At 46.3% G+C, this 17,237-nt stretch overlaps 1 protein-coding gene across 2 annotated transcripts in view; it reads left to right on the top strand.

Annotated features, from left to right (window-relative positions):
• Window positions 1–17,237, top strand: part of LOC115167856 (low-density lipoprotein receptor-related protein 1) — a 137,256-nt gene that overhangs the window by 41,472 nt on the left and 78,547 nt on the right. For both annotated transcript variants that reach the window (XM_029722542.1, XM_029722541.1), the window contains exon 3: window positions 11,723–11,857. In XM_029722542.1, coding sequence (XP_029578402.1) covers window positions 11,723–11,857 — 135 coding nt within the window. The remainder of the gene's footprint in view (window positions 1–11,722; window positions 11,858–17,237) is intronic.

Here is a 17,237-nt window from a genome sequence, read left to right as displayed (position 1 = left end):
CTCTTAGACAGGTTGAACGTTCTCTGTTGACTCTCCTTTTCCAGGAAAATAAAACCGCAGTGGAGATGCCAGAACAGCAATAGAACAGGACAGATCCATTTTTTAAAATAACAATTAACCTTTTATTTAACTAGGCAAGTCAGTTAAGAACAAATTGTTATTTACAATGACGGCCTACGGATACCTCAAATCAAATTGTATTTGTCACACGCGCCGAATACGACAGGTGTAGAATTTACCGAGAAATGCTTGCTCACCAGCCCTTCCCTGCGATGCAGAGTTAAAAACGAATAACAAAGGAACACGAGGAGTAAAATACACAGAGTATCAACCCAGGAATGACTGGTTAGCCTGGTCCCAGATCTGTTTGTGCTCTACGCCATCGGGGTGGTTGTCAAGCCAAACATGACAGTGAGTGGCAGGGATCGGGCATGATGGCAGCCAACCTCCTGGCTAGTGACTGTTGCTCTGTGGGGGCAGTAGCTCTAGGGTGTCCCTACTGGACTCACACCGTAAAGGTGATTGGGGGGGGGGGGGGTAAACAAACCTATGGATTTAAAAGGAGTTCAAGGCGTTTGTTGTTTTTGTTTCAAAAGTGGAACGTTTAGTTGCCTACTGAATGTAAAGGTTTAACTCTGTCTCCACGAACACACTCAGACACTCAGTCTCTTTTACAGAGATCTGGCTTTCTACACAGAGCTTTTAGTTCAAACGTCAGGGGGTGTAAACACAACTCCCTGCTCTTTCCCAATAGTTTGGTTTTGACATGCCTCCCCCGTGACCAAAGTACAATCAAGTGGGTGTGTTGTCGGGAATCAGAGTACTGTAATTACAGCATTATAACCAGTTCCAGTTAATTACTAACTAGCAGATTGTGTCCCAAGGTATTTTCAATTCACACACACTTCTCTCTCTCTATTTTTCTCTTGCTCCCTTTTTCTTATTTCTCCCTCTCTATCTCTCTCCCCCTTGTCGTGTTGTTCAATTTTTCTATCCATAGAAGAATTATGGTGTCTGATCTCTCTCTCGCTCTCTCTCATTTTTTCGTTCCCTCTCTCCCTCCCTCTTAGTATCTATCTCTCTCCCCTTCCCTCTCCCCCTGTTTCTGCTGTTCTATATTTCTATCCATAGATCAGATGCCATCATTATTCTATCTCCCCCTTCTCTCTCCCTCTCCCTCCCTGCCTGCCTATCTCCTGTCGTCTGGCTGTCGTTCAACCTCTCTCTCTCTCTCTGCCGGATCACCCTGGTGCTGTACTCAGTGATTGTACTGTAAATCAGACGCTGGGACTGAGCAGGCAGCCAACGTGGGCCTTGCTTATTTCTTTAAGTAGGTCAATATATCATCAGGAAAATGCCGCTCCACTCACTGTGAAAGAACAGAAATAAAGCAGCAAGGAACCCCCTGCCCTTTACTTCCTCTCTCTCTCTCTCTCTCTCTCTCTCTCTCTCTCTCTCTCTCCTGAGCATCACAAAGCCAATAGCCTGGACCCCACATCTGTTTGTTGCCTTGACAACTCCTGTAGTCATTGTCACATAGGAGTTGACTTTGCAGCACAAACAGATCTGGGACCAGGCTATATGAATCCAAGCTCTCATATGCTGAACATTACACCCACTAACCCCAACGCAACGACCAGTTAACTAAAACCATCATGGATTGAACATTGAGTCATTTAGCAGACGCTCTTATCCAGTGCATTCATTTGAAGATAGCTAGGCAGGACAACCACATATCACAGTCGTAGTGGTTGTGTATTTAACTACAAGCACTAACGCGCCGGATTTCCCATAAATACCACCACTAGTAATCCAAATGATAGTCCTTGGAGCAAAACCATCACCATAAATTCACCTGCAGGCCATCTTAATAGCAGGCGGAGGGGGATTTTTAACAAAAAAGCGTGCGGGTTTGTCTGGTGACGATCATTGTGTTTTGATCCACAACCCTGGGAACCTGCCCAGGAACTAAACCTACAGGAAGATAGCAGTGCTCCACTGCTGTTCTGTCTGTCTCACTCTGTCTGTCTGGGGTTGTAATTGCCGTTATTGCACTGTCATTTACCTACACTGTAATCATTCTGAGGGGGGTAAAGACAGACTCAGACAGACATCGGTTCAAATAGTATTGTCTTTCTTTCAAATAATTTTGAGTGTTTGATTGAGCCTGTCTGTTCGCCAGATGGGCAGTCTTTACACATTTGGGACTATTCTGTTGGTTCCATTGTGCCGGGTAAGCTCAATCAAGCACAGTTAAAGTGTTTTGTAGCAAAACAAATACCATCTAAACCCAGATCTGACGCAGACAGAGCTAGTGAGGCAGGAACGAGAGGTTGTAAGCTAACATAGGGCTCTGGCATACAGTAGTGGTGATGGTTGTTGATGCCGGGAGTCACTGTAGAGCGTCCTCTCTTATAGCCTTGTTAGGAGGAGCGGGGGGTCAGCGGTCACCTTGATGGTCTGGGGCCGTTTTTAGGAGGGGGGAGGCCAGGAGGTTGGCGGGTTGCCAGGTACAGGGCCCGTAATCAGGATCCCCCCTCTCTTTCTCTCTCCGTCTCTGTATCCCTCTCTTTTTTTTTCTTTGTCTCTCCCTCTCTTTCTCCCTCCGTCTCGGTCTCTTTCTCTCGCGCTTTCCTCCTCCCTCCCAGAGCGTCAATGCTCCCAGACAACCATCAGCCCGTTGCGTGTACAGGCCTGTGTCTCCAGGTGTGATCCTATAAACCCCTCTCTGTGGGCTCCCTCCATGCAGTGCAACACTGCATGCTTCCTATTGTTTAGAAACATAAGACTTCGCCTCAAGTGTCCCTCAGCTCAGCCAGGGCTCAGGAAGTGGCCCACAGTGACACCAGCCTTCAGGCCTGAACTACAATGAGTCATGTTCCTCGCTGTGTTCTTCCTTTTGTGATTCTAAAGGCTTTTTTTTTTTTTTTTGTCTAAACATTTATTTAAACTGCACGTTATTCAGCTAATGTACGGTAAGTGATTCTGTTGTGATGGGGAGATTGTGTGTCTGGGGGCGTACAATGTTGTCTTCTCCTTGAAGTTTGTAGCAGATCATTACATAACGGGTCTGTCTTACCTCAGGAATCCCCTCTAATGGCACAGTACAGGAAGACAGGAACAGGAAGAGCGAAACCAAAGGATCAACCAGGGATCCACGTACTCTATGCACTCTTACAACACACAGGGTTGATGAAGTGGGGTAGGAAGGTGGGTGTGTTTTGAGTGCATGTCTTTGTGTTTTGAGAGAAGAAGTGAATCTATTTCAGGTAGGCGAAGTATCAAAAATCAAACATAAATTCATTGGGTGAAACTACAGTGTGCTCCTCTGTCTCTCTCTCGCTGCAATATATACTGTTTGGCTATAAAGCACCGTCAGCGTATACCCACTTATGCATTTCCCAACGGATTTCTTTCCGTGCTCTTCTTCCAGTTTCTTTCTGTTGTGTGGATAATGGTTTATACTGTAGTGTAATGGACTATGAGGTTAGGACGTTTTACAGGTCCGGAGCTCGATTCTGTTATTTTCTGAAGTAAGCGGATGGGCCAAACGCTTCCAAAAGTGTTTTGCGTGAATGAAATCCGACCGAATCATCATAATTGAGGACTGCTGAGTCTTTTTGTAAGCGTTTTATACCAGGAACCAAACGCGCTGTTCAAATGTATTTCTGCCGTTGTTCGTGAGGTACATACTGCCGGTATAAACCCGACTGCGGGCATTCAAGTGTTCAGCTTCTTTTTTTTTACTATGCAAGTTGCTATGTCATCATGGTGGTTCCAGCTAGTTTTGAGATCTCTGCAAAGTACTCGGATGAAAAACCGTCTGTAAGTCTGTGTGCAATTAGGTGCTTGTGATGCCATGCCAGAGCCACATTCATTGTGGTTTGGTTCAGAAATGCAGCAACTGGGACCAGATGTTTGAATGGGCCTCTGTAGTAAGTAAGCACTTTCTCTTTTCTTCAGATGAGAACCTCTCTCCCTCTTTGATTGATCCAACCTAAGCCACTTTATGCGACGATTTACTACCCTTCCCCGCAGTTCTGTGTTCAACTTTCTCCCTGCCCTTTTCGCCATTTAGCATGCTAATGTCCAAGACGGGCTGCTCCAGATGCGTTTGAATCATGTAAATCGCTTTGCCTTTGTATTCAGAAGGTATGTTAACAGCTTCTATTGAGTCAGTGGGAGAAAATGAGCTGGAAAAACTACAGTCAATTAGCACTTGTTAACTTCCAGCCACCCCCTATAGTTCTATTGAGGCACTCTAGCCCTCTGAAATACCAACCCCTCCTTGTTCCTTTGGGGGCACCGTGCTCCAAGACAACCACTACCTCCCTAAAGTCACCTAGCTGACCCCCTCAAAAGCTCCATCTCTGCTTATATCTCTATGTAATTGTTCTAGTTTTAACATCAGGGGACACACTAGGGTCCAGTCTATGGAATGACGGCCTGGACAGATGGAATGTAATATTGACAATGACAGCTGATGGGTCTGTGCCTGTACAGGATAAAGATGCTCAGAGAGGAGTGATGTGTCCATACTGTGGTATTATTACAGTCCCACACACACAATCTCACTGCCCCATTGGAGGTGGATGGTTATGGAGGATGCTGTAGCCTGAAGCTTCCGAGGAGAGCTGGGTGATTGAGTTATCAGCTCCCCGAAGCTTCCCCAGCTAGCCAGGCCCCAGCTAGCCAGGCCCCAGCTAGCCAGGCCCCAGGCGGCAAGGCCACACATCAAGGTTATCTGTACATCTTGTGCACTTGAGCCCCGACTGGAGGCTGTGTGTCTGTGTGTGGCCCCCGTTTGTCTGAGCCGTCTGTCTGTCATGCATCGGCTGACTGAAAGAGCAGAGGGTTGGAGGGAATGGTGGACATTTTTCGTCATTTAGCAGACACTCTTATCCAGAGCGATATACAGTAGAGTGCATACATGTTCATATTTTGTTTGTACTGGTCCCCCATGGGAATGGAACCCACATTCAGCTGAGCCACACAGGACTGAGACGTGTGGGATTTAGGAGTGGAGGGGTGGGGGTGTAGGAGTGGTGGAGCTGTAGGAGGGGTGGGGAGAAACGGTGGAGGGATGGAGGCACCAGTGGAGGAAACGTCTGTGAACTAAAGGAGTGTCAGGGAATGGCTTATCCGAGGGGAATAGGGTCTTTTATACAACAGAAAATGACCCGATTAGGACTGTGTCCCAATTGACACCCTGGTCCCTATTTAGTGCACTACTTTTGACCAGGACCCATAGGGCTCTGGTGAAAAGTAGTGCACTATATGGGGGATAGGGTGTGATTTGGGACGCACACTAGTATTCAGCATTCAGGAAGTGGGTTTGCATTCTAAAGCTAAAATAATCCCTTTAGAGAGAGATGGTCTTGTACTGTTCGAGGCAGGGGGAGGGTCTCTCCAGTTGCCCATCGTGTGTGTGTGTGTGCGTGTGTGTGTGTGTGTGTGTGTGTGTGTGTGCTCATTGTCCCGTTAACAGGGGCTGCTGTAGAGGTTGGAGGGGCAGCAGGTGCAGATGCTTCCAGGCACACACGCGCACACGCACACAAACTTCCACAGAGGAAGGAGCAAAGCCCTGTAAATCCCTCAGACCGGTGCTCCTTCACCCTCCAAGGCCTGTCAGTAGCCAGAGAATACAGGGCTTTCTCACGCCAGACAGGCAGCGCTTCTGTCTTCCCTCTGTCTCTTCTGGTGCTATCTTATAACACACACACATTCCCCCCCCACTTCTCCCTCCGCCTCGCCTCTCCCTCTATCTCGCTCTCCACTCTACACCCATGCTGACTATCTAGACATAGCAAGCAAGCCTCTGTTCTCTCGTCCTCAAATCTAATTTCTCCAGTCTTTCCTCTTGTGTAATTGCCGCTGTGTTTTTAGTTTTTTCCCCTACCTTTCAGACATGTTAGTCATCCTCTGTTCTCTTTTCCTGGCTGGCTGTCTCACCACTATCACCCCCAATGCTATTTTAGGAGATATTCAAAGGCACTGTTTTTGTTGTATCTGAAGTTGTAAAGAAAAGTCTGACAATATGTTCGTAGAGAGATCCTCATGATATCCTGCCTTTATGACAACCTCTGGAGATATGAAACATTTATAAAATGCTGTCCTGCTATTTATTAATTCAGACGAGGTGGGAGTCTGGGAGAGAGTTTACAGAATTGAATGTAATGTTGTGTTGAAAATACTATGTTTATGTAATCCCCCATCTCAGACAAAATCACTTTGTAGGAAGAGTTATAACAGTGTTTTGCAGGAGCCTATGCCCTCTCTGACAGTTGTGATCACTGGACGTATTCGTTAAATGTCACCTCCATATGTCTGGATTTGGCACCACGGAGGATTTCATTCGTTCCGGTAGGCAAGTGTCCTCGGTGTGTAAGCTCTCTACGAGAGGTCTGGTACTGTAGGGTCAGACAGGGCAGACCGCCCATATGTTTGTACTGAGTAGTTACTCTACGGTACACTGTTAATGCGTCTCAAATGGCACCATATTTCCTTTTTATAGTGCACTACTTCAGTCAAATGTGGTGTCTTTTTATGTAGGGAGTAGGGTGCTATTTGGGACGTTGCCTCTGGTTCCGGTGTAGTCACTAGCCAGGCCTTTGACCCTGCCTGAGGTACATGTTCATTACAGTTGACAGCAGTCTGAATGGGAGTCAGAGACCTGGCAGTGGAGCCACGGACCCCTGTAGGACGGGAATAAACCCAGGCCTTTATACTGAGGAAAAAAGCGCGACCGGGGATCACGATTTATGGTGTTTATGTAACCACACTGGCTGGGGAAGGGGGACGAGGGGTAGGGGGGTGTAGTAGGGGTTGGTTGAGGTGACAGAAGGAGGTGAAAGAGTCTGAGGTGGTTAGGGGGAAGGTATAGTTTAGCCTAGTCTCATCTCACACCTGGATCACATCTGAATCTGGAACAAAGAGATGCATGGAATGAAACAGATATCCTATAGACCATAGTCATTAACATCCCTAAAGAAACAGCGAGGATTCCCTCCCCTTCCATTTAGTATCATCACCATTAGGTGATGAGGGAGTTCATTCGATTGCTGTAATTATCCCTCATTGGGAGCAGTCATGGGTATTGGAGATGTAATTTATCTCAGTAGCTCTCAATGCATGAAGCCCTGCATACTGCTACAATCGGCTCCATACCTTGTTCTGACTCACCCCTTTTGTCTTTCTCCAAGGATCAGGCTGCCCCGTACGTGCGCGGTACGACTTTATGCTATTGGAATGGAATGGAGAATAATTAGTTACAGAAATGGGTTGTGAATAAAACAATGTGTATTGTGCAGTGATCACACTGCACTCCCCTGTCTAATGTTGCATTTTCTATACTTTCTCATCTGTAACTGTTGTTCATTAGGAAGCATGAGCCTTATAACATTCAGAGAGAAAATAGTCGCAGGGATCACATTATGCTAATTGATACCGGGTTGTTATAAGGAATATAGCTGTTTTTCATCGCGAGAATGTTGTAGGAAATGCTTGTCTTGGCTTCGAACCAGAATTGTGTTTTTATAGAGACCGAGTCGGCGGAAGGCAAGGCCGGAAGCTCTCGATCAGTCTCCCTTTGACTGTGCTGCACAGCAATGTGCTGACCGGTGCCACTGACAGATCAAGAAGGAAGTCACTAGGCAGCCCTGTGTGGTGTGGGAGAGTTGGTCTGTGTCACTCAATAGACGGCCAACAACTTCCCAGACTGTAACAGACAGGCCAGAGGCCGTCATTTATTATCCTCATCTTAAAGCCACTGGGTAATCCGGTATGGTTGCCTTGTGTCCCGCTCCCTGCTATTAAATTCCTCTTTCCTGCTGCAACTCTTAGGTCTTACGCAGACCTTTCGGGCTTAGAAAGGGTTTTGACATTCTTATTACCTGCTATATCTAGTTTTTCCTAGGCTATTCTTTTCCTTTTGATTTCAATGGACAACTGTTTGGGACAACAGTGAATCAACAATGTGTCCTGCACCTGGTTTGGAGTGTTGCCAAACAGATCCATTCTATGGGCTAGCTAGTTTATTCCATATCCTGCAGTTAATTGTGAAATGGCTCAGAGTTGATTGAATGTAAAGCAGGAGCTTTGAGAGGACAAGATGGTCGGACGTCTGGGTATGAGGCAGTCCCCTGGAGTGGCTAATCTACTTGCAGAGATTTATATTGAGCTATTTTATTATGTCTAACTAAGACCACTTGCTGTTCCATTGCTGAGCCCGGCGCATTACTGTGGTAGAACTGCGTCTTCATTCAAATACTATTGAGGTATTTCATTCTATCTAAAGGCTCTGGTACCTGCGGCACTGGTGCTGAGCCAGGTGTAGTACTACGCTGAAGTAGAGCAGAGTCTACGTAGATGTTTCTGTGGTGGCTGTAAGTCGTAACGGCTCGTAAATGAAAAGGATGCATTTCAAACTGGATACTAGTGATGTCCTCGGGCACTTGAAGCGTGTTTTATCCACTGTCTATGACAGATAATCTGTTTAGAAGCATCTGTTATTGCATTGTGACTTCAGAATGAATTTACCTTGGGGGGAGACAGCGTTTTAATACTACTTTACCCCATGCAGGTCTTTCTCTCTGCAGTAGGCTTGGCTAGTCTATGATGTTCGTTTTTGTTATAACTTCAAACACCTGGTTGTACTTGACCTCACCTCAAGAAAATAACACATTAAGAACCTTCAACTATTCTTATGAAATCCAAACCTTGTAAAACACTCCAAAGCTAATGTTTTCTTCTCCTGCGCAGGAGGCAAGGCTTTCTCTTTCATCGCTCGCTCGCTCGGTCATTCGCTCTCTCTCTCTCTACAGGACAAAATACAAACCCTCCAACCCAAAAAGGCCTGTGGGGTTGATGGTATGCTAAATGATAACATATACAGACCACAAATTCCAATTGGCTATACTTAAACTCTTTTAACCTCATTCTCAGCTTTTTACCAAATTACTGTATGACAGACCACGTATTCACCCTGCACACCCTAATTGACAAACAAACCAAAACAAAAGCAAAGTCTTATGCTTTGTTGATTTCAAAAAAACTTTTGGCTAAATTTGGCATGAGTCTGCTATACAAATTGATGGAAAGGAGTGTTTGGGGGGGGGGGACACGACACGTACGTACCACATTATAAAATCCATGTACACAAATAACAAGTGTGAAGTTAAATTGGCAAAAAACACACATTTCTTTCCACAGGGCCGGGAGGTGAGACAGGGATGCAGCTTAAGCCTCACCCTCATCAACATGTATATCAATGAATTGGCGAGGGCACTAGAACAGACTGCAGCACCCGGCCTCACCCTACTAGAATCTGAAGTCAAATGTCCACTGTTTGCTGATCTGGTGCTTCTGTTCCCAACCAAGGAGGGGCTAAAGCAGCACCTAGATCTTCTGCACAGATTCAGCCAGACCTGGGCCCTGACAGTAAATCTCAGTAAGACAAAAATAAAGGTGTTCCAAAAAAGGTCCAGTCGCCAGGACCACGAATACAAATTCCATCTAGACACCGTTGCCCTAGAGCACACAAAAAACTATACATACCTCGACCTAAACATCAGCGCCACAGGTAACTTCCACAAAGCTGTGAATGATCTGAGAGACAAGACAAGAAGGGCCTTATATGACATCAAAAGGAACATAACATTTGACATACCAATTAGGATCTGGCCAAAAATACTTGAATCAGTTATAGAACCCATTGCCCTTTATGGTTGTGAGGTCTGGGGTCCGCTCACCAACCAAGAATTTGACAAAATGGGACAAACACCAAATTGAGACTCTGCATGCAGAATTCTGCAAATATATCCTCTGTGTACAATGTAAAACACCAAATAATGCATGCAGAGCAGAATTAGGTCGATACCTGCTAATTATCAAAATCCAGAAAAGAGACGTTAAATTCTACAACAAAAGGAAGCGATTCCCAAACATTCCTTAACAAAGACATCACCTACTGAGACATGCACCTGGAGAACAGCCCCCTAAGCAAGCTGGTCCTGGGGCTCTGTTCACGAACACAAACAGACCCCACAGAGCTCCAGGACAGCAACACAGTTAAACCTAACCAAATCATGAGAAAACAAAAAGATAATTACTTGGCACATTGGAAAGATTTTACAAAAAAACTGAGCAAACTAGAATGCTATTTAGCCTTAAAAAGAGAGTACACAGTGGCAGAATACCTGACCACTGTGACTGACCCAAAATTAAGGAAATCTTTGACTATGTACAGACTCAGTGAGCATAGCCTTGCTATTGAGAAAGGCCGCCTTAGGCAGACCTGGCTCTCAAGAGAAGACAGGCTATGTGCACACTGTCCACAAAATGAGGTAGAAACTGAGCTGCACTTCCTGACCTCCTGCCAAATGTATGACCATATTAGAGACCCATATTTCCCTCAGATTACACAGACCCACAAGAATTTGAAAAAACAAATCCAATTTTGATAAACTCCCATATCTATTGGTTGAAATACCAGTGTGACATCACAGCAGCAAGATCTGTGACCTGTTGCCACAAAAGGTCAACCAGTGAAGAACAAACACCATTGTAAATACAACCTATGTTTATTTAGTTTCCCTTTTGTACTTTAATTATTTGCACATCGTTACACCACTGTATATAGACATAATATGACATTTGAAATGTCTTTATTTTTGAACTTTTGTGAGTGTAATGTTTACTGTACATTGTTTTGTTTATTTAACTTTTGTTTTATCTATTTCACTTGCTTTGGCAATGTAAACATATGTTTCCCATGCCAATAAAGCCCATTAAATTGAATTGAGGAGGGGGGCAAAAAGAGAGACAGATGAGAAATCCTAGTTTCTTCTGGAGAGGAAGAGAGAGAGAGACCACTTGCTATTCTTTACCATTGACTGTAATATACAATATTCCTTTGTCACTGTTTTTGTTTCATGACAAAGGCTTCCTGTCTGAAATGGAGTTATTTATTCAGTATGTTTCCCTGTACACAGGACTTTGGTCCCGTCTAACAAGCGTCATTTTGTTTTGACATTCGTTGTTAGGGATGTGGTTTTGAATTCCAACTTACCGTGTGTGCTTGCGGGAACAGCTGCGTTGACGTGTTTATTTTCTGTTAAAGAGCAGAACAAAAAACATTGTCCAATCCCTAGCTAGCAGCCTAGCTAGGAGCTCTAAGATCCTCTCAGCGCCGTGGCAACACAAAGACCTTTAAGCAATATACAGAGCTGTTTTGTACAGTCAGCGCGTGGCCGAAGTCTTGACAAAGGAAACGCAAACCACTAGATGCTCCTGCCCTGTCGGCCTAATACACTGCCGTCAGTCCACTACTTATCACAGCACGGCCAATGAATGGTGAGGCTATAGCCTGGCAGGACCTATTTAACACTAAACACTTCTCTATAGCGGTCTGGCTGAGGCTGACTGGCTGAGCGACACTCTGATTTACCCTTTTTAAAGATGTGCTCGTCTTTTGAAAACATTTTTAAACATCTCCCGGGCTTTGGAAATGTACCCTCCACTCACAGGATTTCTTTTTGGGGGGGGGGGGGAATAAAAGTCAGAGCTTTTTTTTGAAGTCCCTGATTCTGATGATGCATTTGCGCTGATATTTGTAAGTGTAGTCGTGTTTGCAGCGTGCCATCCTACGACTTTTACTCATTCCTGTGGTACTTTTGATCTCGGACTAATGTGTGTGTCTGTCCGCTGTGTTTTTGTGTTGCAGGTCCACACAGAGTGTCCCGGTGTCCGGCCAATGAGTTTGAGTGTCTGGGGACAGATGTGTGTATCCACATGAGCAGGCTGTGTGATGGGAGCCCTGACTGCACTGACGGCTGGGACGAGGGGCCACACTGTCGAGGTAACACACACACACGCGCAGCTTTCTGGGGTCCTTCCTAGTTCCTACAGAACATCGGGCCAGCCAATCCTGTTGCAGCCAGTGACTGTGTTCCTTTTCTGTCTAGTTCCACAATGCGACACTATGAACTCAATAGCTGTCCGAAATGACAAGGTATTCCCTACATAGTGCATTACTTTTGGCCAGGAAATAGGAGGATATTTCAGACAGACAATATGTCTGTCCCTCTGTGTGGCTCTTATCTTTTTGTCTGGTTCCACAATGAGAAGCCTCAATAATGTCCTCTCTATGGCTCTAATTAATATCAGGGATTCGATTTGATGATGGGATTCTCCTCCTTTCTGTCGGCCTGGTTGGCTGTCTGGATAAATGCTCCGCTCCGCCAGCCTGAGCCGGGGAAGTGGCCTCAGATCCTGGACTGATTTAGGGCCTCTAGGGCCTGATTTGATAAATTAATGACTTTTTTTTCCCAGAGAGAAGAAGAACCATTGTGATAACGGAGGCCATCTCATTAAAGCAGCTGATGGAGGAAGACGGTGTTTATTGGAAAAGAGAAGAGATTACACTTTGGGGGGGAACTGGAGAGATAAAGGACGAGAACAGAGGATTCATAAAGCTGAGATTGAGTGATATTAGTCGAAAACATTTTTGATGTCCTGGTGTTTCTATTATACTGGGACATGTTGTTGTTGGTTTGGTGCGTTCCCCAACAACAAATATTGACGCCAAACGAACGGGTCTCTGCGGACCAACATCCTAGAACACCAACGGGCTCTGGAAAGACCAGTCCACATTAGAACTGGCAGGTACACACTGTCCTAGCTATCGTATACAAAGAAAGATATGGCCTCTCTTTTTGGGGTTTTATGCATTTATAATTATGTGTATATACACTTCCGCTTTAGTTTTATGTGTTCATAATTCGGCTTACTAGAATTCTAGCGGGAACACATTAAGCAGAAATGGGGGGAAGATAAGAGTTGAAGTGACATTTGGGTGAAGTAGGTTAAAGGGACAGATTCCCTGCCTTGCACAACGTTCCGCCGATGATGTCGTCGAGACATGACCCGCAGCGCCTGTCCCCGGTCGAGCACACTGGTCCATCTGTCCCCGTGAGGATGGACTACCACACACACACACACCAGTGACAGTGTGTTTGCCAGAACTTTCTGCTGCCACGTTGTGTGTGTGTGTGTGTGTGTGTGTGTGTGTGTGTGTGTGTGTGTGTGTGTGTGTGTGTGTGTGTGTGTGTGTGTGTGTGTGTGTGTGTGTGTGAGCCCCCCAATTTCATGAAAAGCCTCACCATTTCACAAGCATCCCAGTGTTTGCTTGAACAAACTGCCGGCTTGCGCAATCCAAGTGGACCCTGGCCTTGTGCTGATGTGTCAAAGCGCGCTTCTGTCATTCGCTGTGTTCAAGGAATTATCCAGAAGTTGTTGACAAGGGGAGTGAGGGAGCCAGAGTAGGAGGGAGGCAAGGGAGGAAGTTATTGCAGTACAATCCATTTGATTGACAGGGTAATATGGTGGAGCTAGGTGTGGGAGGTTGAGGAGTGGGTTATAGCCAGGTTTTGCCCTGCCTACTGTGTTACTGGGCAGCTGAGGCTTTCACACGCGCATCTCTGCAGATTTAAAGAACCTCCGGCAGCTCTCTTTCTCACTCTCGCTCTTTTTCTTTCTTTTTCTCTCTCTATCTCTCTCTCTTTATCTCTCGGGGGACTTAAGAGGCCAGTTAGGGGGCATGGCCTCTCATATAATCTCCCCACTAGTGTTTTAATTGACAGGGAAAGAGAATGGGGTCAGGGTAGTGTCCTAGTGCTCCTCTCTGCTCCCATTCCACAATGGAAACCCTCCATGATTTATGCACGCTGTTCTTTATAGCCTGATCCCTGATCTGTTTGTGCTCTTATGGTCGTTGGCAAGACGGCACAAACAGACCTGGGACCAATAATAAATTCCAAGTCATTTTGAAAAGAAAATCGATTGAAAGCACCGGCAAACCTACTTGAGGCAAGAGATTTTGAAAAGTCATCATATTAATTTGTATGCTCGAGTCTGGGACCAGAATGAGAATGAGTTTATTGTCTTGTCATTATGGTGGCGTGGCGTCATGTTGCTCTGTATATCTGGCTCGTCAGGAACTAGGCCGTACAGTGTTGTAAAGCTGGGTTTTTGACCCACTACCAACAATCATTCCTGGATTGTGGCTGTTAACACAATCAAAAGATTAGCCTATATGCTGTTAATATTAGTGCTCGTGTTTTTCTGTACATGTGAACGTTCTAGGTTGTGTGTGTGTGTGCGTGTGGAAGGTTCGATAACGCTGTGGCGTTGCTTTGGGACTGGACGCCTTGACTGTGTGCTAGATCTGATGAAATGTTCAACCCGGTGTCCATAATCTGTCTCTGTTGAAGGCTGTGGGTCTTCCAGTAGGGCAACGACCCCAAACGCACATCAAAAGCACCCTGTATTGGTTCATGATGAAACGCTGGACTGTTCTGGAGTGGCCAGTGCCCGAGTCCAGATCTGAATCACATCCGTGACCTATGGCTAGAGCTGAAATGTGGTCATCTGAAGAGGGCTCGTAGAAAGGTGTACCAAGCTCATTATAGCTACAATGAGCATTTGTTGGCAGTTAGCTTGGCCAAAGGCTGTGCAACCAAGTACTAGCTCTGGGGTGCCAATACTTTTGTCTTTTTATTTTCTAAAAAAAATTGTAAACTTAACTTTACAAAAGTTGGTTCTTCAATGTTGAAAATCCAATAACAAGGTGTGAAGGCAAACAGTTTTTGTTTTTCAATGTCAACTTATTTTAGAAGAAATGGGGAATTATTAAAGAAAAGTGCAAGGGTGACAATATATTTGGCCGCAACTGTATAAGGGTAATTGAGTTGCTAATGGCACCCAGCAGTACCCCGGTCAGTCAGTGAGAGGTGGCAGCGCTGAGCTCGCCTGCAACGTCACTTCCTGGAATCGCAAAACTGCGTCTGTCACAGTACGGCACCACGAGACGCCGTCTTAACCAACTTCATTTTGGCTTCAATGTGCTATTGAGTCTCCGCACAGGGATGAACGGTGTCACGCACAGGAGGTTGGTGGCACCTTCGTTTGGGAGGACGGGCTCGTGGTAATGGCTGGAGCAGAAGAGGTGGAATGGTATCAAATACATTCAACGTGGTTTCCAGGTGTTTGATGCCACTCCGTTCCAGACGTCATTATGAGCCATCCTCCACTGGCATCACGTGATCGCTGGCTTTGTCCAGTCATGTGTACAGTCATTAGTATGCATGCGTACATGAGCTAGTCTGGCTGTTTGCTACTGTTATTAGTTAATCCTCCTGTGTGTTTAGCACATACTGCCAGTGTTTGGGTCTGTTTGCTCACCACTCTGGCTCTCCCCCCTTTCTCTACGGAGACCGCAAACAACGGCCTACACCAGTGGAGGCTGCTGAGGGTAGGATGGCTCATAATAATGGCTGGAACGGACTCCGTGGAATGTCATCGAACACATGGAAACCGTGCTCCAGAAAATGGCACCCCTATTCCCTAGCTCACTACTTTTGACCAGAGCCATACGGGACCTGGTCAGAAGTAGTGCCCCACATAGGGAATAGGGTGCCATTTGTGGCACTGTCCAGGTGGTGGATTAGGACAGGGTCATGTCCAGGCATGTCTCCAGACCAGGCAGAGACTGACGGAGGAGAGCGGAGGGTTAGGAATGTCTCGACCCTGGGCTGTCCTGGATGAAAGGACAGGTAGGGGCTGCAGTTTCCTCACTGCTACGTGTCACTTGTATAGAAGCCAATAGAACATGCCCACTGAATCACATGCAGCCTCCTTCAGTCAACAAGCCAGCCATCCAGCCAGTCAGTTTCCAGTATAGACTGATGGAGCAGGGAATGGATGTGGAGGGATCAATAGGTCTGCTGGGGTAGGGAAAGAGTCTTAGTATTTCACAACCTTCATGACTTCTATGGAGAAGCTAGTGTACTGATACCTGGTCAGGGCCCTGTCCTTGTCTGTCCCGTTCACCCCACCTAGTTCACCCCACCTAGTTCTCCCCACCTAGTTCTCCCCACCTAGTTCACCCCACCTAGTTCACCCCACCTAGTTCACCCCACCTAGTTCACCCCACCTAGTTCACCCCACCTAGTTCACCCCACCTAGTTCACCCCACCTAGTTCACCCCACCTAGTTCACCCCACCTAGTTCACCCCACCTAGTTCTCCCCACCTAGTTCAGGCCTTGTGAGTTGAAATATTGATCAGAGGCCCTGGAACTGGCCTGTCTGTTGGAGGTAGAGGAAACATCTAACTTTTATGTTTCCTCCTCTGTGCTTCCCTGTTTGGGAGATCTCTGTCTGTCTCTGTCTGTCTCTGTCTGTCTCTGTCTGTCTCTGTCTGTCTGTCTCTGTCTGTCTGTCTCTGTCTGTCTGTCTCTGTCTGTCTGTCTCTGTCTGTCTGTCTCTGTCTGTCTCTGTCTCTGTCTCTGTCTGTCTCTGTCTGTCTCTGTCTGTCTCTGTCTGTCTCTGTCTGTCTGTCTCTGTCTGTCTGTCTCTGTCTGTCTCTGTCTGTCTGTCTCTGTCTGTCTCTGTCTGTCTCTGTCTGTCTCTGTCTGTCTCTGTCTGTCTCTGTCTGTCTCTGTCTGTCTCTGTCTGTCTCTGTCTGTCTGTCTCTGTCTGTCTCTGTCTGTCTCTGTCTGTCTGTCTCTGTCTGTCTGTCTCTGTCTGTCTCTGTCTGTCTCTGTCTGTCTCTGTCTGTCTCTGTCTGTCTCTGTCTGTCTCTGTCTGTCTCTGTCTGTCTCTGTCTGTCTCTGTCTGTCTCTGTCTGTCTCTGTCTGTCTCTCTGTGTCTGTCTCTGTCTCTCTCTGTCTCTCTCTGTGTCTCTCTCTGTGTCTCTCTCTGTGTCTCTCTCTGTGTCTCTCTCTGTGTCTCTGTCTGTCTCTGTCTGTCTGTCTCTGTCTGTCTCTGTCTGTCTGTCTCTGTCTGTCTCTGTCTGTCTCTGTCTGTGTCTGTGTCTGTCTCTCTCTGTCTCTCTCTGTGTCTGTCTCTCTCTGTGTGTCTGTCTCTGTGTGTCTGTGTCTCTCTGTCTGTCTCTGTGTGTCTGTGTCTCTCTCTCTCTGTCTCTGTGTCTCTCTCTCTCTGTCTCTGTGTGTCTGTCTCTGTCTCTCTCTCTGTGTCTGTCTCTGTGTCTCTCTCTCTCTGTCTCTGTGTCTCTCTCTCTCTGTCTCTGTGTCTCTCTCTCTCTGTCTCTGTGTCTCTCTCTCTCTGTCTCTGTGTCTCTCTCTCTCTGTCTCTCTCTCTGTCTCTGTGTCTCTCTCTCTCTGTCTCTGTCTCTCTCTCTCTGTCTCTGTGTGTCTGTGTCTCTCTCTCTCTGTCTCTG

Source organism: Salmo trutta, chromosome 30, assembly GCF_901001165.1.
Source record: "Salmo trutta chromosome 30, fSalTru1.1, whole genome shotgun sequence".
Taxonomy (NCBI): Eukaryota; Metazoa; Chordata; class Actinopteri; order Salmoniformes; family Salmonidae; genus Salmo; species Salmo trutta.
This window is presented reverse-complemented; position numbering and strand designations above follow the sequence as displayed.